Genomic DNA, 21,577 nt, shown 5'->3' on the forward strand with positions numbered 1-21,577 from the left:
ACATCTAATCTGTCATCAGGTGGAAGTGTCATAGCGTCAGCTAGCCAAACTTCAACCACCAGGCTTAGAGGCACCAGCATTTCCCTGCCGTCTGAAAACATAATGCAACTGCAATGCGACATGTAAATACGATTTATATGCTCCGTTTCAACCATTCCGACATGGAAACAAATCAAACACGATCCTCTTGAAGGCACAACTCCGACACGTCTCCAAAGCAGAGCAGAGGATTTGCAGCGAAGTTCCATATTTATTCCATTTCATCCAGTTAAAAGTACATGAAGTCAGCGCCACTCCGCCAGCGGGAACTGGCTGCGGACCCGGGGGGGGCCGGCCCTCACGATGGGGGGGGGCGTCACGGCTCCACCTACCGTCAGCTCCTTCAGCGCAGCCAGCTGCTCCTGGAGGGAGCGGATCTGCTCCTTCTCCCTCTCCCCCTCCCCCGGACCAGCGTCTCCCTGCAGGGCAAGAGGGCACGGCCGCGTTGGCAAAGGCAAATGTACAAGAACCCCAGCCCAGAGACGTCATCCGGGACACATCCAACTGCCGTTCATTTTCTAAACTGACAAGCAATGCCCAGGGAACGCCAAGCAAGCGTTCCCTGGCAAGCAGACGAGGACTTGGGGAACATAGGGAACAGTTTTATTCGATTTCATTCCCATCTCTTTTACAGGGTATTACGTAGTCTTCGCAAATTATTTTTCGGAGGCTGCTTAGGTGTCCCAAAAGGGGTCATTAGCAGATGAGAAGCCTGGCGTGGGTGACCTGGACAAGTACGTCATTCACCATAGAGCGATAGAAAGAGAGATGGTTAGGCAAAGTGCAACCTGTGTAATTGGAATCCATAATTTCTTCATGCTTTCCATAAATTTCCTCTCTCTCTCTAGTACATAGGTCACAGACGCCACTTCCTCTCTGCGAAATGAGGATGGTAAGAAAGATTAAGTAAGATGGAAAGCAGTGAGGGTCTCTCTCTCTCTCTCTCTCTCTCTCTCTCTCTCTCTCTCTCTCTCTCTCTCTCTCTCTCTCTCTCTCTCTCTCTCTCTCTCTCTCTCTCTCTCTCTCTCTCTCTCTCTCTCTCTCTCTCTCAAACACAGGTATTATCTTAAGATGTGAGCCAAGTGCTTTCTGTGCTTCTTGATGAGCGTCTGCCTCAACGTAGCGAGACCATACGCTCCGGCTGTTCCCAGAGGCCCGCATCCAAACACAAGCTGCTTTGCATAAAGAGCGTCTGCTACAGGAGTCCCACGTGTACTGGGCTTCGTCGGCTCAGGACACTGAGACCGCGCAAACCAAGCGTCCCCTACCCGGGGGGTCCCGCCGGGCGGCCCTCCGTCCAGGCGGGCGAAGGCGTCGAAGAGCCTCTTGTAGAGGACGCTGCGGCGGGCCGTGGCGTCCCCGCTGGGCAGGGCCTGCAGCACGGGCACCGGGTGGGTCCGGTACACGGAGAGCACCACGCGCACCGCCGCCTCGCGGACCTCCGCCGCGCCGTGCTCCAGCGCCGCGCGGCAGAACTGGAACAGGAAACGGAGGGGTTGTTTAGTCTCGGCCAATGGCGCGGGCCCTGCTCGGATGTGTATCTAGGTAGAACCCCAGCCTGGAGATACAATGTGTGAGGTACGAATGGGTTCAGAACGTTTACATAGAAAAGATGTCTAGTAGTTCTAAACAGATGAAACATAGTACATAGTTATATAGTTGTAGGAGCTAGACGTTATCATAATAGTTCTAGGAGATAAAACATTATCGTCATAGTTCTAGAAGATTGAACATTATCATAATAGTTCTAGGAGATAGAACATTATCGTCATAGTTCTAGAAGATTGAACATTATCATAATAGTTCTAGGAGATAGAACATCTTACTACTATAATAGCAGGCCTGTCGCACCAGTTACTCAAGTTACTCAAGTGCGCATGTGCCAAGCCCGAACGCATATATACACCGCAAGCATGCACATGCGCACAAACATACACGGAAACGCACACACATGCGCACACACACACACACACACACACACAAGCACGCGCACACACCACACGTCAACACAATGGCAGCGACACATACATGGAAACGCTCACACACACAAACACACACACACATACAGGCAAGACGTTTAACGGCTCCGCCATCGGCACACACGCAGGTAAGAACACAGACGCAAGCACGCACATGCGCACGAAGATACACGGAAACGCACACAAAAAAACTCTAGCTATCATAATAGTTCTAGGAGATAGAACATAATCATAATAGAAGGTAGAATCATATAGAAGAAGATAGAAAAGAAGGACCTGGAATCATAATTGACATCTCTTTGTCTTGGGGTCCGTCGGTTCGGGATAGAGGTTTTTTGATCGGCATTGCAATAACTCTGTAAAGCCGAATTTACATTGCAGGCCAGCTGAGCTCCCCCACCCAGCTAGCATAAAGGACAAACATGGAACTAGGATGGCCGCTAGCTGAATAAGACCCATTTTCCTGTAGTATCCATTCTAATCTATATAAAGGGCAGAATGGTAGGATGGCCATCCACAGCGGCCACCAGTGGTATACTGCACGCTTCTATACAATGGGTGACCAAACCCCTCTCTGGGCATCTCTCAGCTATATAACAAAATAGCTGACAAGCAGCTATTTTGTTCTCTGTTGTCTCTCCTGGCAAGACTTCTTTCTCCTTACTGGAAACTTGAACATGGTCTCGGACCAGAAGGAAACTACCGTGGCAACCGAGACGAGAGAGAGAGAAGGGGGAGAAAACGCACATACTGAAGCTAGACTACCAACAACAACCCAATGCCATTTTCCCCCCTATCTGTTTTTTCAGACTACATTTCCCACAATGCAAAGTTGTGTTCCCCTATGACTGACAGAGGAAACCAACACATGGCGTATGCAAGGCTTCCCGTGAATATGTAATGTCCGATTAAATAGTAATCATAATATGTTGCCATAATGTAACTTAATCCAAAACCTCAAGGCCACAGTAGACAACTTCTATTCCATCGTGAACAAACTGTTTTCCCTTCCACTCTTCCCAAACGCCAGTGGTCTAGTAAACAAAGCGTTTCGTTGCTTATTGAGCTGTGGATCTCCGTGGGGGGGGGGGGGGGGGGTCACCTATATGGCTCCAAAATCATTATCCTCCTGTCACATCTCAATGGCGGACAAGAAAAGGTTACCAAGCAAACGCGAGAAGCAGCCACAGACTTGCAGAGGTGGGGGTCGGCCTCACAAGCATGTACAAACACGCAAACAAAGGACACCCGAATGCCAGCTCTGGCCGCTTTCTTCTTTGGAAAGGGTGGAGGGGTGGTGACGGGAAGGAAAGGGATGGCTGGGGCGAGGCGGAGTCGCTCATAAAGGCCATGCAGAGAGAGAGAGAGGTTTGGCGGGGGCGGGGGCGTACTGCCGGTGTGTGTGTGTGTGTGTGTGTGTGTGTGTGTGAGTGTGTGTGTGTGAGTGTGTGTGTGTGTTAGGTCGCAAAGCTATCTAGACGCAGCACAGGGCCCTGTCCGAAATTAGATAGTTGACACCTAGACTCTAACGGTGTGCTGGAGGACGAGGAGGTGGGCTGCCAGCCTGAAGCCCCGGGGCCGGGCGGAAGCTGGGGAGCTCAGGTCAGCTCTCGCTGCAGGGACACAGGCGGTTAGGGTTAGGGCCAGGGAAAGATCCCACTTCTTGCCGGGAAGGTGTCTGCTATAGCTAGGCTACGGAAGGAGGTTATGAAAGGGAAGTAGCCGACCGAGAGCGAGATGACTAGAAAAAATGCACAACCACACACAGTGTGAACAATCGAAACCTGACAATAATAAAGACAAAGACAATAACGAAAGACAATAATAGAGGGAAAAGTAGGTGTAAAAAGACAAAGACTAAAGAGCAAAAAGAGCAAAAAACTAAATAGGGAAGGAGCCAACGACAGAGAGAACTAAAACCAACAAATGGAGGAAGGAAACAATGAGCGAAAGGTGCGAGAAACGAAAGAAAAACAGAGCTGAAGCCAACCCAAACCAATTTGGGTTTGGGTTGGCTCCAAGGAACCTTCATGACGTACCTTCATGACGTCGCCGGGGGCGAAGCCAGAGCGCTCCGTGCCCAGCTGGGCCAGGGCCTTCTCCAGGAGCTCCGTGCGGCCCAGGGCGCGCCGGACAGGCGAGCCGGCCTTCATGGGCCTGCTGAGCTCGGCGGGGACCACCTGCAGGGCCCGCACCTCCTTCCACTGGGCCACGTCCTGGACGGCAGACACGCAGAGGGGGGCGCTTCAGTCCGGGCGCTTCTTCTCCAAAAGAACAACATGTTTCTATTTCTTTGCTCGGTCGTGCTACAAATATTAAAGTTCTCTGTATGCTTTGGTCAGAGGGATATAGAAACACAGGATCGACCGTGCTGCGTTTCTCTTGTTCAGCATTTGGAAATGCAACATGGAAAACCAACATGAAATCATGAGCCGAACGTTGACATTTTTTTATTTGCTCCCACATTGCCCAACATAAAGTTGGCAACCAGCGGTAAAAAGTTGTAATTTAACATGTCAAGTGCCAATGACCTACTAGGGGAGAGTCTCATAAAAACGGATGACGACCATTAAATCCTCCCGGCCATGAGTCATTACAGGAAAGAGCGTTTTCGCACATACAGTGAGCTTGGTGTAAAAGACAGAAAAATACAGGCAGAAGTCTTTCCCTGTATGCCTCACATCGCAGGTATGCTACCTGTAATAATTAACCTTTATTTGGCATCGGCTAGCCATGAACACCTCTGTTTGATTGGGAATGTAGGATATCATTACGCTAAGAGGAGAGAGGAAAGGGTTTCAGACAGCTCTGGTGGTGTGACTTAAACCAGTGAGAACTGCCATAAACACAGAACCAAAACCACAACACAACCCCACTTCCCCAGAGAACACACACACACTGCCAAAAAACTAACAAGCATGAGATTTAAGCATGATTTCAACCCTCACAACCAACACACCCAATGACATATTGGGTGGTAATTAAATATATATATGATATTTATTTACCTCTCCGTCTCTGTCACCTCCTGAGAATAATTAAGTTTTGTATTTTACAATTTTTTCTATGCCCCAACAGCAGATGCGTGCGACACATTGATTGCATGACAAGAAATGTCACCAAAACACATTGTGGTGACAACGTGGCTCACATTAAAATATCTATGTCCCAGATTTGGGGGGAAACTACCCTGAGTACGAAGTTAACGACATTTTGAGCAGCGTTTCTCCTCCCCTTCTCCACAGTACCAATAGGGCTGTAAGTTTAATCAAATTTTGATTGATTTTTGTAATATAATATCGAGTTGAAACAATTTTTTTAACATCTCATTTTTTTTACACATATATTTTTTATTCATTCAATGTATTATAGAAATAGAACACCATATTTTTGTACATTCTTTTCTATTTGAAAATGTTCTATTTGAACATTTTGTGTATTTTTTTTAAGGGGAAATTTCAAGATAATCGTTTGAAAAATCGCGATTACATTATTGACCGAAATAATGGTGATTCTGACTTTCCCCATAATGGAGCGAGTGCCCTGAGTACCAGTATGAAGGCCACGGCGGTGGCCCGGACATGGCGGGCTGGGTCCCAGCTGCGGGCCTGCAGGCCGGGCCAGGTCTGCTCCAGGCAGTGGGTGAGCTCGGCCCGGCCCAGGCCGGAGGCCGGGATCACCTGGCCCAAGAGGAGGGCCAGCAGCCGCAGAGCTGCCTGGAACACCTGGAGGAAGAACAGACCCCCGTGAGGATACAGGTAACATCGGGGGGTCAGCGGGGTAGTGGAGCGAAAGGCCTCAGGAGAGGCGAACGTGGTCGTTCTTGGACACATGCTCCAAGAACAACGTAGATTTAGACTGCTGCCATCCGTCAGTTTGATCCCTTAGAGAGAGAGAGAGAGAGAGAGAGAGAGAGAGAGAGAGAGAGAGAGAGAGAGAGAGAGAGAGAGAGAGAGAGAGAGAGAGAGAGAGAGAGAGAGAGAGAGAGAGAGAGAGAGAGACCCTCACTGCTTTCCATCTTACTTAATCTTTCTTACCATCCTCATTTCTCAGAGAGGAGGTGGTGTCTGTGACCTATGTACTAGAGAGAGAGGAGATTTAGAGAGAGCCGTGACACAGACTCGGTTTGGTTCTCACCAAACTCATTTTTCCCAGACAGACACAGACAGACAGACAGACAGACAGACAGACAGACAGACAGACAGACAGACAGACAGACAGACAGACAGACAGACAGACAGACAGACAGACAGACAGACAGACAGACAGACAGACAGACAGACAGACAGACAGACAGACAGACAGACAGACAGACAGACAGACAGACCGACCAACGGAGATCTTGTTTAAAGGGTTGATCTTGGGAGCAGGATGGTTGCAGTGGCTACAGGGTTTTCCCCTCACATTCCAAAGGTTACGGGTTGATTACCTATTGTCCACCTCAAGATATCTGTAGGCGCCAATGAGCAAGATGCCCTAGCTCCTACCTGCTCATGGATGATGGATGGCTCACTGTATCCGAAGGCACTGTGCGAGTCACTGTGAATTAAAGAGTCTACTAAGTGAGTCCCTTCAGGGAGACACCCGTGTTTCCTCTCCCATGTTTAAAAAAGCGTTATTTAATTTAAGGGATATTTTTTTAATGTACAGGGTAATGCAACAACTGACTATATCATATATTTTATTAACAATATGATATATAATACAATATATAATCAGATCATACTTTGTTTTGCTTAGCAGGCACAGAGCCTCCCCTGACCCCTCTGTCATTTGAGTCTTCTTCAAGCTGGCTTGGCCTTTTACTAAGCCAACTATTTCAATGATTAATCGTTTGTCAACAGCTCAACCAGCTGAGAATCGATCTTACTGTAAAAGCAGATCGATTTGTGCGTTTCCTGAAACAAAATGTTGAACCACTAAAAAGTGCATTATATTGGCTGAATCACAAAATTTATGACGTGTATACAAGCACACACACACACACAGTGTGAGTGTGTGTGTGTGTGTGTGTGTGTGTGTGTGTGTGTGTGTGTGTGTGTGTGTGTGTGTGTGTGTGTGTGTGTGTGCCTAGGAAAAATCCTTGGCTGTGCTATTTGCTATGCTTATCACAAAGAATTGCCCTTTGAAAGTGTCTATTGGATGAACCTGGTTCGCACCATAAGCACACAGGGAGGGTCTTATTTACCCCAGGTAGGGCTAGGCAGTCAGAAGAACAAAAATCCATCATCGTATTTGACATAATATCGTTAAGTGTGATATACTAATTAAAATAGCATTCTCATCAGTCTAGATGAGGCTCATCATTTTGAAGTAATTGGAAGTGTAAAGTATGGTATCTGACTAAAACTTGTTTTATTTTATCGCCAATGTTTCAAACGTCTTGTTTGCATCCGTTTTAGGTGAATGTCTTCACATCGTAATTCATTTAGACTTTAAAACTGTGTCACGATAGGCTGATGTCGTCATTTCATGACGATACACAATACCATTCAAAGACAACTATCAATTAGATTGAATCGATGCCCAGCCCTGCACGCTAGTGAAACCATCTCAGTATGTTTTACACCGTAAACACTTTGTATAACATATACATATTTATTTTGTGTTTATATTATGTGTGTTATAAGGAGACGCTCTCTCTCCTGAATGCTATTCACTACAAATGAGGTCAAGAACATTCAAATCGAATTTCTGTACATAAAATTCTTATACCACTGATTAGTTAACGTTCACTGCGAGACACAGAGCTCCAGGCTGGCCATGGCTTCTTCTGAGCCTCATGCCTGGAACATGCTTCTACGAGTCTGGAAGCGACGACATACTCTGTCTGCATGCCTGCATGTGTGTAACTCTAGTGCTCACGTGGAGGGCATGTTTATTTACTGGACTCTCTTGAGCAGACACGCTATTTAGTATGACTGGCCGTTGCTGTAACCTTATACGTATAAACTTGGGCCAGCATGACTGTTCATGTATCCTACTAGACTCTTGGAGGCTGATCCGGGTCGGTGGCCGGCCCTGCCCAAGCTCCACACACTGGGTATCAGGCACTGCCCCGTGGCTGGAGGTGGAAGCCCCTTGTCACGGATTGAATAGATAACAAAGCACAAAGATATATGAATCTCTTCGTCAATAAAAACCTTTTAATAGCAGCAGATAAGGAAAGGAGGGGCAATAGGGACCCAGGCAGGATTATTTAGAAAATGTGCAGATATGCTCTTTTATTTACGTTTTCTTCTTTCTTTCTGCTGTATGTATTTATTGACCAATAGCATTGTTGCTTTTTTGTGTGACATGTTTGTCTTTGACGTCGGCAGTACGCGTGAAAGCCCAAAGATAAACTTTCTACTTTGTGGAACGATGTAATCTTGCTTCTTGAATGTTGATATTAGCCAAAAAAGTAAACCTAGCCTTCACTGCCTAACCTAGGTGTTGAGTAATGACCTGACTGCAGATCGCTTTACAAGACCTTTGTTTGTGTTTGCCGCAATGGCCCTGATAGTTTCTAATATCTTTCCTCATGGTCACCTTCAGCGGTTGCTTGAGGAAACAGACAAAGCAGATAAAGACTTTGCAAATATTGTATCACCAATTGAAATCAAATCCCAAAACAAAACTTGTAGTAGCCATCCATGGCATCTATACCAAGGGGGTTTCACAGCTCAAGCTTCTGCACCCTATTAATTTCCAACCTTTACCCTCACCTCACTAAAGATTAGTGTGGCGCTTTGTGGAAGCGTGTGTTTCGTGATGAAGTGCCCAGAACCCTCTTCACACAAGAAGCTAACCTTGTGTTTACTGGAGATCTTGAGGTTTTGAGGAGGCCTAACCTGACTCGGATCAGAGACATTAAAAGGTAACATATTATAGATTTTTAAAACGGCTTGTAATGGCTAATCACACTCACAGCTTGTGGTATAATATGTCACCTTTAAAAGTCCTCATATGTACGCGAGCATTTCAGAACACATCCTACGGTTATTCGTTTTCCTAAGATGTCCTTAACGGGAATGAATAGAGTCACTAATCACTAAAACCACCACATAGACTTGATTGGCCGAGGACCCAGAAAAAACCACAACCCTTAAAGAGGAGATTAACAATAATGAGGAGGAGGGGATTAGGAACCAGAAGACTCACGGGAGACAGCTTATCCAGGAGGGCTCTCTTGACCAGGAACACGGCGGCCCTCACCAGGTTCCTGTGCTCTTCCTTGGAGGTACCGGGCCCTACCCCCCGCAGCTTGTCACAAACGGCCTCCAGTGCCCGCTCCCGGTGGGCCCAGTTCTTGGAGTACGCCCCGGCCACCTACAGCGGAGCATACAAGGATTTGATAGATATATGTGAATGCTGGATGTTAGATGAGCCTCATTCAGCAGCAGGTAGCGGGTGGGGGGAATCTCGTTCAAGGAAAGGTTGGACGGCAGACATTTAAGGAATCGAACCCAGTACCATTTTGTTCTACCCCTGAATGTTAATATGTTTGAGGTATACAGTATACACAACTGCCAACGGTGCATGATTCAGGGAAACCGAGTAACTAGTTGATGGCTATGAGAGCTAGATTTCTTATTGAAGCCGTCAACACTGTGTCCTTAACTAGGAACCATGATGAAGTTTAATAGGGTGGAACGTGCTTTTACAGCCAGGCATATGCAACACCTTGAGCCACTCAAAGTTAAATGGAGGACTGTTACTAAGAAGATGTAGGATGACCGAATGGGAGGAGTCTGAAAAGGGAGTGGAGGTGGAAAGTATTTCAAGTCGGAGCAGCTTACGGAGTGGGGGTCTTGTAAGGTGGGAGAATTTTGACAGTGGGAATGCTCTTTAGAGGGAGGGGTTGATGGAGGAGTACTTGTAAGGGAGAAAGAGTTCAAAGTGGGCGGATACTAGAGCAGGAGGATCTTGACATGGTAGAAGTTGGAGGCTGGAGGAGTTTGACGTGGGAAGGTAGTATAGTGGGAGGGGCTTGGTGTGGGAGGGGCTTGGTGTGGGAGGGGCTTGGTGTGGGAGGAGTTTGAGGTTTACCGGCAGTGTCAGCATGCATAAGACCCAATCAGAACAATGACCCGCGGAAAGTAAACATAAAGTTGGAGCCTGATTTAATTTGAATGACAGCCTGTTTATTCAGACGATAAGCCCGGCCACATTCACACGGCGCCCTGCCACGCCGCACCACGGTCGCAAACCACATCTTACCAGGCCCTCCCCGAAGACCTCAACGGGCAGGCCGGCCTCCCGCTGGGCCTGCTCAGACAGGGGCTCCGCCTCGGACGCCCCCCCAGGGAGAGTGGGGCTGGCGCGGGAGAGCCCGGGGGAGCGGGCGTTCTCCGCCGCCGGGCGGGGGGGCAGGACGTCCCCCGGTCCGCTGGTGCGCCACAGGGCAGGGAGGGGTCTGTCATCGTGAGGCACGCTGGGGACCTGAGACACACCGCCCGCGGTCGTTCATTTGGGGGGGACGGACAGGGGAGCGTTTCAATTCGTTGCAATAACCCTACAATAAACTTTGCCCCGGCAATAATTAATGCAAATAAAATAATAATCAGACGTATAGATAAATTATGTATAATATAGGAGATATCATATGTAAACAGAGAAACAAATACTTGGAAGTGTTTTCGTTATATTTAATTACATTCACCAAATAATTCGAGCTTAGACAACGAATGGGCCGTGGACATATCTGTCAATGAAAAGCCAGCATTGAAGAATAAGCTTCCATTAAAAAAATAACTACTATTATGAACCTCTAATGTAATATAATTATCCCCTCGGTCAATGAGCTTCAGACTTCAGCCCCCTGTGTGTGTGTGTGTGTGTGTGTGTGTGTGTGTGTGTGTGTGTGTGTGTGTGTGTGTGTGTGTGTGTGTGTGTGTGTGTGTGTGTGTGTGTGTGTGTGTGTGTGTGTGTGTGTGTGTGTGTGTGTGTGTGTACAGCGTTCTGCTTTCAGTCCCAGCATGGCATAACCCAGGGCCAGCCAACTGTTGCACGCCTTTAATTAAATAGTGAAACCCTAACCAGTGGCTGTGGTGGTGAAGTAGGGAGGGGCCCTACCTGAGGCTTAGCAACAGGTGGAAACCCCCCCGATGTTGTGAGTATCCACCTGCCCATGTTGTCCCTCCATGTTGAATATGGAGCAGAATTGACAAAAAACGTTCTTTACAGGATCAAAGTTGACTTTTAAGATTGATTCTGATCTACGATCTATTCACTGAATCAATCGGCAATCAGTGTTGCCGCTACCCTGTGTCCATGTTCCTCCCCATTGTTTGTCTGTCTGTCCGACCTTAGAGAAGACGTTTACGAATGAGTTGTGTCTTCAGTGGCTTCTACACATGCACACTTCAGAAGGTCCCTCTAAAAAGTTTGCAGCTTTTAGCTGAACATACAACTAATGTACAGTGCACTGTGTGCTGATTTAATTCAAGGTCGTTTCATAGAGGAGGTTTCAAATGATTATAACATAGAATTGTACTTGTCCTGTCCAAATGTGAAAATGTCCTACGGTATATTTCAATTGTATTGTATGTACATTTATGCTTACATATACGTCTCTTTTTCTATAATTTATGCGTATCAGTAGCCGTATTTTATGATTATATTTTCACTGATTTATTCTCAATTGTTTCCATCTCAAGCAGAGCCACTGTGACCAACAATCTCCATGGGGAGGGATAAAGTACCATAGCTGAATCCCAGAGGTCACCATGGTTACATCCTCCAGCCCTTGCTACACCCAAGGGGCCCACTCACGTCTATTCTGGGCACGTCCGAGTGCGGCCCCGAACCCGCCCTCCCGGGCTGGTCCTGGTCCAGGTCCTGAGACGCCAGGCTGACACTCCTGGGGTCGGGCCCGGGCGCGGCCCGCTCCGACCCCCCGCGGCGAGGGGGAGCCTTCTTCACCTTCTTGAGGGACTGGGTCAAACGGCGAGGCTTGGAGGCCCCCTGCCGGGCGGGTGGTGGACCCCCCAGTGCGCCCCTGGGTTGGGCTGGAGGGTGGTGGTCCGGCTGGTCCTCCTCCCGGCCTCTAGGGGACGCCGGCTGCGAGGGAGACCCCTGGGACGGGGACAGCTCTGTCGACAACTGCCGGAAAATAGTTGGAAGACCGGCGAAAGAGATGAAAGGTAAGGAATGCAGAAAGGAATTAAAAGTGCACAAGGAGGGGAAAGGTGAACGATAAGAATTCAGAACTGTTTTATTGTGTCAAAGGAAACTGAACAGGTGGAGTTACAGGAAATTGTGAACAGGAATTATAGCTTATCTTTTCCAGGAACCTTGGACCTTCAATGTTTCCTTCCGGAAACCAGTATAAACCTGAGGCTAGAGGTTACTAAGAACTTTGAAAATTCCCCTTTAATTTTCGAATAGAAACCGTACAAAAATGTATCCAGCTGTTAAGATTTTCAATTTCAATAAACATTTTAAAGAATAATACAAATATACGTAAAATAAAAAAATGTTTCAACTTGATTGTATTAGTTTGGAGATCGTTTGACCCAAAAATCCCGATAAAAATACGATGTATCGCACAGTCCTATGGTAGCGCTGGCCGGTGCGTGGGGCGTACCAGGGTCTGCATGGCGGCCATGTCCAGCAGGTCGTGGACCTGGAGCTGATGGTACACCTTGCCCCGGTACTCCTCCATCTGCCCCGTCCTCCTCTGCGCCAGCTCATAGTCCTCCTTCTCCAAGGCGCTGCGCTTCTCCACGTCATAGCGGCCCAGTCGCTCCCCCACCTGGGGACGAAGAGGCAGACATTTTGGATCCAGGCCATTGGTCATATTGGGTGTACAACAGCAGGTTAGGAGAGGGGGGGAAGGTGGAAATTTTGGATCCGGCGCCATACTTCAATAGCCAAAAGCATCAGACATTTTGGATCTGGGCCATCAGACATTTTGGGTATTCAACAGCGGGTAAGGGGGGGTGGAGGTGGACATTTTGGATCCGGGGCTAAACTTCAATAATAGGGAGGCAGTTGGGAGGGGTCACCACCAGAGATCCACTTTCCATGCAGTACAATAAGCACGATATAAGGCACCCTATTTAAAAATATATAAATTGTGAAATTTATTTTTAGGTACACAATGAGACACAAAACAGACGACAGCTCGAGTCCGTTATCGTTACATAAATGACCCTAAACTTCAGTGGAAGCTTCAGCTGGATCATTTGATTCATAAGCTGATTTTTTTTTTTAACTGAATCATTGCGATAATGAACTCCCTTCTCACCCAGGCCTGTAGGCTGAGGCAATACAAAGCAAAAGTCCCAATGAACTAAGACGGCCGTAATACTAGGCCATCGAGCTCAGCTCCTGTATTTCCCGCGAGTTGTTCTTCTAACCAACGCTCAGCACATCAACGCTCAGTACAGGTCAGTGTGTGATCCACTGCTCTCAGTTTGTGGTTATGGTTTCAGGTCAGACGCCCACCTTTGGGACTATGCTAATGAGGCTATCTGGGCCAGGTGTGTTCACCCTCGTTACCGCCCTTCATGGTCACTGCAGCTGTTGGGGTATTAAGAATTTATGGTTGTCACAGCTACCGAGGACACACAAGGCATTTGGACAATGTTTAAAGACTATAGTTACACACAGTTCGGCCATTAAAAAGGATATCATTTCAGGTCATGTGTACTGTTCGACCAGTCACGGAAACCCCTTAGTTAAATAAAAGTGTGACGCATTTGCTTTGTCCCTAAACAAATTCATGGGAAACAGACAGGGATGTTTAGGATAGCCACGGATGTTTGAGGCTGTAATGCAGGATGTGTGCTTCAACTTGCTTCATCCTAACTATATGACTAATTATGTACAGAATGGATACTTGTATAATCATTCACAGCCCAAGTGTGTCAGCCAAAAGGCAAACCCTTTCCTTCACTCTACAGCAACTGGAGTCTGAACTATAGAGGAGTATAGAGGGGGGATGGAATATATATTATAGATACAAAACAATAACTGATGTATACTTGTATATCAGTTAGTTTTCTTGCTGCTGATGCATATTGCCACAGCTGCAACACAAAACTGTGTTCAGTGAAATTCTAATGTGCAAACACCCTCGACAGCAATCACATGGCAACATGGTTAAGCTATTAGAAAACTAAAAATCTGAATTAAAGATGAATACAACTCAAGATAACCTATAAAAGTTTGATCCAGGTCTGTGTAATCGCACATGTGCGTCCCATTTGGTCACACTGCATTACTGTGGCAGAATCAGCAGCACACTATTGTTTGGGTCTCAGTGGATGCTTTCTAAATAGTAATAAATAGAGGGTAAATAAAGACCCGGTCTAGTCCCGGTTTATATACACCTTCTGCAGGTCATCGAGGCTGTAGGCTTCGAGACCCAGCCTACATAGCTTCTGCAGGTCAGTGATCGTGACCCAGCCTCCAAACCCATCTGAAGGTCGTCGAGGCTGTAGTGATCGAGACCCGGCCTCCAAACCCTTCTGAAGGTCGTCGAGGCTGTAGTGATCGAGACCCCATACCTTCTGCAGGTCCGCTATGGCCTGCTTGAGGGCCCGGGCCAGCTCGAATTTCTCCTGGCGTGCCGCATCCTGCTTCCTCTGGTCCAACAGGCGGATGATGTGGGCCACCTCGGGGTCCTGGTACATGTCGAACGCCAGGTCGTCCAGCGGCGAGATGGACTCACATTTACTGGAAGAGAGCGGAGAGAACCGGTAGGTTGTACCTTATTAATGAGGGCGCAAAGGCAGACAGTACAGTGGAGTCAAAACGATATAATATAACACATATAATAATACAACCAAATATTAGATATGTGTTGGGGATCTTTCCCACAGCCTGAGCAGTAGCCCAGACACCTAAACCCCTAGCAATGACATGTATCTGAACTGAAAACGACTACAAATATTAGTGAAGGTAGCCACATCACAAAAATAGCCTCCCAAACAGCTTCCAACCCCTGTTCCCACCCCCTATGCACGGGGCCATGAAGACACCACCTGCACGCTTTTAAAGAAACGCCCAGTTTGTGTGTCTCTCCCTGGTTGTTCTCTGTCTCTCTCGCCTCTCTCTCTTTCTCACCCTGTGTGTGTCCCATCCAGGGCACTGTCCAGCTGGGTGCTGTGGAGGTAGTGTTCAATAAGCTGCTCTCTGCTGGGCTGGAGAGAGAGAGAGAGACACAGACAGACAGACAGACAGACGGACAGACGGACAGACGGACAGACGGACAGACAGACGGACAGAATGGACAACAAGATAAAAATAAAGTTCATATTGCGATTGCAGTCTCGAAGAACTACCAATCTGATAGATAGACCCCACAGGGATCAGATAAACTAGACACTCCCGGTCACCCAATCTAAAAGCGCAGCACAAGCCTTCCTAGTTTCCGATCGGGCACAGAGCAGTTTGTTACTGATTGGACTATGGCTGGTCAAGGGCCAGTGAAGCTGAGCAGTGTTCCGCTCGGAGCGGATACACAAACAACATATTTGTATGGAAGGCGTGATTTTTTTTTTGCAGAGATTTAAAAAACAAAACAAGACACAAACACATGTTGTGAACAGCGGTGAGGAGTGTTTACATGCTGCACAGCTAAATGCCGTTGCCAACACAGGCCTGCTACACAAAAGCAGTGAGACCGGCGTGGCCCCCTGGAGACACCATTCATGTCATGGGGTGCTTTGAGGATTGTGCATGCGGGGGCCATGTGGCCCGGGTCTTATCGGCTCCTCGCCCCGCTCTTGGATCTCCACCATCACAGTGTGTATCGCAGTAGGGGACTCGGTGTAATGGCAAGTGCAAGTTCCACCATCCATAGTGCAGACAGGGCTATAGGAAAACAAGATGTCCTCCTCCTCCTCGCCCCTCGCTCATGTTCCTGTCAGGTCAAGGTGCCTCCAGCCGGATTAGCCGTACAACAATGCACAGCTTGTTCAATGGAATCTCTCCTGTGTGTGTGTGTGTGTGTGTGTGTGTGAGAGAGAGTGTGTGAGTGTGTGTCTCTTGTTTTTTTAAGGTACACCGACGCCTTTTTCCGTTGCCGTCTCCATACACGAGGTAGTGGTACGCGTTCATACGTGTCTTTTGTATTTTCTCCTCCGTATGTCCACACATTTATGTATACGTGTATGTGTACGGGTAAAAGGGTGTATTTTCTGTGTGTGTCCCTGTGTGTGTGTGTGTGCGTGCGTGCGTGGCCTTATCCTAAAGCTGTGTGTTTTAATGTGTTCTCCATTTCCTGGAGTAGCGATCCGTGTGCGTCTCTCTCTCCGGTTACATAGGCTCACTGAGGGCCTTCTGTCCGGCCGCACACAGCCTCCTCTCCGCCGCGCCTCATTACCCCCGTTCTCACACATGCGCGCACAGCGACGCCGGATCCAGGTAAACACACGTGCACACGTCCCCACAAAACACACTTCCGCCCTCCTCTCACCCCTTTGCTACGGACACTACCTCCAATCGTCAAATCTATATTTAAAAATATATATTAGCGGAAGTAATTAAACCCTTTTGATTCAGGACAAGAACTTTGTAGTTATACACGGTATACACTTTGTGTCAAATTCGGGATTTCTTTTCCTAAGTAGCCGTGTAATAAGCGAGATAATGTACGGCTAGCCTGTGATTATCTAGACACAAACCCTGACCGGGTTGAATCCCCCCCCCCCCGCCCCCCCGACTGGCTCTCTGGTCATTATCCCTTACTTGTTGTCGAAAGATGTCACGTTTGGGGGTACGTGCAGACCCTGTATGTAGAGTGAATGGACGAAAGCCACACACACACACACACACACACACACACACACACACACACACACACACACACACACACACACACACACACACACACACACACACACACTCTTTGCTTCCTGATCAAACACAACCGTTTTACAGGACAAAGGTCTCTATTGTGCTTGGGCTTATTATTGCCTCAGAATCAATTCAGGTTTGGGGATTTCCTTTTTCTTTTTACCTGATATGACTTTTAAGAAAGAACAACCTCTTCCTGAGTCAAAGATTTACACACACTAACACATCCTGCCCGTTATGAATTGTAATGTCGCCGGCTCAGAACTGGTGACGTGATGAACGATGGTAGACATGATAAGTGAAGGAAAGTAGCGGAGATTGTGTTGGAAGATAAGTCTGTGGCTGCTGCAGCAGGACTCCACAACATAAAGACCCCAGATCTGACATGGCCACAGACCCTATTCACCTAGCTGAGCGGGGAACCCTTCTAGAATCTTTTTGGGAAACCATGACAACTCAAAGGAAAATGCATTCTAAATGCTACCTGGGTGGGGAAATGGAATGTAGAACGGAAAATGTGCATTGCATTCTCATGGCTTCCACCAGGGCTCTCTCTAGAGGCTTTCGTTTATTATTTAGTGAATTAGGTCTGTTGTCAAGTACCTGATGACATACGGCGGTACAATAGCGCCACCTACTGTCCTTTTGGTGCAAGTCCAGTAACAGTCGAATCACTGGCTCCTTTGTGGTAAACATGAGTTGCAGCCAACTCATAGTTACACAGATTTAGAGTCATTTTGAGTCATATATACAGACAGACAGACAGACACACACACACACACACACACACACACACACACAAACACACACACACACACACACACACACACCAAGCAAAGTTACTTACAATTGTGTTGAAAGCATTGGCATCCAAAGAGTCTCCCAGAACATTAATGGCAACCAGAGCAACCTGAAATTGAAAATTAAAATTGATTTGAGTTTGTGTTTCCCATAAAATGGCGTCTTTTACAACACAGCAGTAAGACTGTTTACTACAACCAATCATCCTAATTCATAAAGGAGAATGACTGAAAAAATCTGATTACATTATTTAACTAAAACAAATGTCCTTAGTTTTAATAATAAATAATAATAAACAATACATCCTTACATAATCATTTCATATTTTAGCGTTCCCGGGGGGGGGGCAGAGAGACGAGGGGTCTACCTGGCTGTAGTAGTTGTAGCGGTTGGCATGGTTACGGTGGAGGGTCACCCTCAGGAAGGTACCGATGGCGTCCACGTGGACGGACTTGAGCTCGCGGGCCTTGTAGCCCGTCTTCTCGTTGTCCGACAGAGAGACGTACCTGCCGTGGGAGGAGACAGCGCCAGGGGACGGGTTTGGTCGGTTTGTGTCGTGTGACACAGAAGCTTGTTTGCGGGAGAGGTGGCAGAGACGCTGCTTGCACACACACCAAAGCATTGTAATGTGAATATATTTACAATTGAAATCACGGTGCAGTAAATCGTAGTTATTTGGGATGGATAAAAGCATCTGTAAAATCACTAAATACTAATACACACATTTTTTTATATGCATGCATCTGTTATTTACTCTCAATACTGTGAATGCATACATTTTTAACCTGGGAGGTCCCAGTGGGAATCGAACCCCTAACCCCGGAGCAGTGTTAAGGCCATGCTCGACCAGTTGATCTATGCGACCGTGCTACTGAGGGGCTGTCTCACCCCAGCCTGTGCAGCGGGCAGGGGGGTCCCGTGTGCTGGGCCGGGTCCGGAAGCGAGTCCCCAATGTGGAACTCCACCTTGGCGGAGATGAGGTACTGGTGAGCCAGCAGCTGGAGCTTCCGCACCCGGCTGCGCTCCATCAGCTGGAGGGTGATCTGCTGGGGGTAGGAGCAGAACCTGGTGGAGGTGGGGGGGGAGAGTGAGAGAGAGAGAAAAGGGAAAGAAAATAAAGAGAGAGAGAGAGAGAGAGAGAGAGAGAAAGAGAGAGAGAGAGAGAGAGAAAATGGAAAGAAAATAAAGAGAGAAAGAGAAAATGGAAAGAAAATGAAAGGGGAAAGAGAGAGTGAGAGAGAGAGAGTGTGAGAGAGAGAAAAGGGAAAGAAAATAAAGAGAGAGAAAGAGAAAAAGGAAAGAAAATAAAAGGGGAGAGAGAGAGAGAGAGAGAGAGAGATATGAATCCATAAACTACAACAGACCACCAGGGACAAACACTGGCTTTGGGTCTCTTCCATGGGGTGTGATATTTGAACAGCCACCTTGCTGAGCGCCAGCCATGGACGGTGGGGGCGTGGACCATCAGCTCCTCGGCACTGAAGTTGCCTTCGTGACCAGAAGAGCTGAGCACAACGAAACCTATCTTCCTGGGCATCCCCCACGTGGATACTGACATGGTACAGACAGGGGAAATAACATTACATACATTGTAATTAGGCATTCTCTGAATTTCCTAGAGCAAAGTTAGAGTAACATATGTAGCATTTCACATGAAACGCATTTCCTTTAACTATTTACCTTTAATCAAATCTATATACCTCTATGAAATAATTGCTCTTTAATGTTTTTTGTGCAAATACAAATGTTTATAGATGTTATTTTTAAGTGTTATATTTCCAAACCCAGTCTGTGGGAGTGTGTGTGGATGACGGCTGGTTTAAGCTGCCTCACCTGGCCGAGTCTGATTGGACTCTTGGGCTGGGTGAGGCTGCACACCTGTTGCACACTGAGCAATCAGTGTGCAACAGGTTAACCAGCCGTCTTCAATCACACTCTGTTCTCTGAGATGGCAACATTCCATGTATCATTTCCAACAAACCTTTTACATGAAAACTGGATTTCTAACACGCACCCTGTGTTAAGAGCAAGGGCGTAGGAACCGGGGGGGGACGGAGGGGACGTGTCCCCTCCAATATTGGAGACAGGCGCATTTGTCCCACCTAAAAATTATACCAGGGGGAGAAAAATATTTTATTTTATTTTGAAAGCGCAACACAGCGTCTTGTCACCGCTTCTTATTCTAAAAAACTGGATGATTGAGCGTGCAATTAAAGAATTGATTTGATATTAATCAGTTCATTACTGCCATTCAAAATGTGTTTTCCTTTACATTTACAAATGTATCTTTTTAGTAGAATAAAATATATTTGTGAATTTCTTCAGTGTAGTTAATTTATGACATTTCTGTTCAAACCATTAACGGATCTGTAAGGTTTCCGATATGTGTCCCCCCCAATGTTAAACTCATTCCTACGCCCCTGTGTTAAGAGGAACCCAAAGAAGTCCCACTAGGTGTCGTGTAGTACAGACATGCTACACTGGTGCTTCCGCAAACCACAATGGACACAGAAGGGCTATCCAAAGATGCACTGGGTCACCAGCAGCGGTGATGGACTGTCTCCTCCCAGCATCAGCCCCAACAGCGCAGTGGGGCCTAGCGGAAGACAGGTGGAGGCAGCACAGCAAGCGCCACAGGGAACCGTTTGCGGCTAGGCCACCCCTGGAATCAGCCCGCAGCAACCCAGACCCTGGTCAGAGACCAGCTTATGTTTGAGTAACCCAATAGAAGAGACCTAGGTGGAGTGTAGCACCACCTATGTGCTACACTGGCTCTTTCTGTTTTTGCCTTGTTTTCATTGTCATGACTTCTAAAGTCACATTTTAAACTGCTAATTATTACATTTTTGATATCAAACACCTCGAGACCGAAGAAAACGTAGCTCCATGCACCAGAATTTTGAAAAGCAGTATACTAGTGGGTATTATTAAGATCCTGACCTCTGAAATAGTAAACACTGTCACATGCTGGACGGGCTGGGTAGTGTTATGAAAAAAATATCAAATAAAGTTTGGTTCTTTAAGACAACCAAACACTCCAGGATCCCAGCCAAAATCAAACTACACACAACACACATGCCCCAAACTGAAATTACTGGTCTGTCAGTACAATCTCTGAGTACAAAATATACATTCTATGTACTTCAAGCATTTACTCGGGGCATCAAATAAATTAATAATCCCAAACAGAAATAAAGAAATTAAGGCGATGTTATGGAGCCTTGTACGCCATGAGAGCTATAAAAACGAACTTAAAAAAGCCAGTGTAACAATATCCACGCCTCACGCCACCTAAGCGGCTGCCACACTTCACCTAGATTAATTATATTGAGCTCCTCCAAACACAAGGAGGCAGGGTAGGGGTGTTGAAAATCAGTTTTATTGTAAAAGGTTTGTTGGAAATAATACATGTCGGGTGCCATCTACGCGAAACTCCCTGGGTGTGTGATTAAGGACGGCTGGTTAAATCTGTGCCACACTGATTGCTCAGTGTGCAACAGGTGTGAAGCCTCACCCAGCCCAAGACTCCAATCAGACTCGGCCAGGTGAGGCTGCCTAAAAAAACAGCCGTCATCATCACACACTCCCACACAGTCTATTTTAAAACTTTTGAATGTCGTGATAGTCCTAGTGAAGCATGAGAAGAGTTAACGCCTCACGCCTTGATTCCGTATAGGAAAGGCTTAGCTAGGGAGCCGATGAGCTACTTGCAATTTAACGCAAAAGTCAACAAAATTGCACAATAAAATGTTTACATCAAACGGGTTACCCAAGTATGCAGGCATCTTTTAATGTCGGTGTTAATAAGTCGTTTATTAACCTACCAGGCACATCACTAACGCGATGACAGCTCGCCAGAGCCTCATCAGATCTCCATAACCACCAGTGACAACAACCCAACACGCGCATGCCCAGAGGCGTTCCGTTATTCGGACGCAAAGCATTGTGGTCTATTGAGTGTTCCATAC

The 21,577-nt window shown here is 47.1% G+C and overlaps 1 protein-coding gene across 1 annotated transcript in view; it reads right to left on the minus strand.

Annotated features, from left to right (window-relative positions):
* Window positions 1–21,575, minus strand: part of cep104 (centrosomal protein 104) — a gene marked incomplete at its 5' end in the record, with an annotated part of 30,240 nt that extends 8,665 nt beyond the window's left edge. The window contains 15 exons of the mRNA XM_079741686.1: window positions 372–458; window positions 1,308–1,514; window positions 4,058–4,234; window positions 5,570–5,743; window positions 9,162–9,329; window positions 10,221–10,442; window positions 11,775–12,104; window positions 12,589–12,756; window positions 14,516–14,684; window positions 15,075–15,151; window positions 17,656–17,718; window positions 17,977–18,115; window positions 18,498–18,674; window positions 19,034–19,160; window positions 21,434–21,575. Of these exons, the coding sequence (XP_079597812.1) occupies window positions 372–458; window positions 1,308–1,514; window positions 4,058–4,234; window positions 5,570–5,743; window positions 9,162–9,329; window positions 10,221–10,442; window positions 11,775–12,104; window positions 12,589–12,756; window positions 14,516–14,684; window positions 15,075–15,151; window positions 17,656–17,718; window positions 17,977–18,115; window positions 18,498–18,674; window positions 19,034–19,160; window positions 21,434–21,575 (2,427 nt within the window). The remainder of the gene's footprint in view (window positions 1–371; window positions 459–1,307; window positions 1,515–4,057; window positions 4,235–5,569; window positions 5,744–9,161; window positions 9,330–10,220; window positions 10,443–11,774; window positions 12,105–12,588; window positions 12,757–14,515; window positions 14,685–15,074; window positions 15,152–17,655; window positions 17,719–17,976; window positions 18,116–18,497; window positions 18,675–19,033; window positions 19,161–21,433) is intronic.
* Between the last annotated feature and the right edge of the window lie 2 nt (window positions 21,576–21,577).

Source organism: Pollachius pollachius, assembly GCF_949987615.1.
Source record: "Pollachius pollachius genome assembly, chromosome: 8".
Taxonomy (NCBI): domain Eukaryota; kingdom Metazoa; phylum Chordata; class Actinopteri; order Gadiformes; family Gadidae; genus Pollachius; species Pollachius pollachius.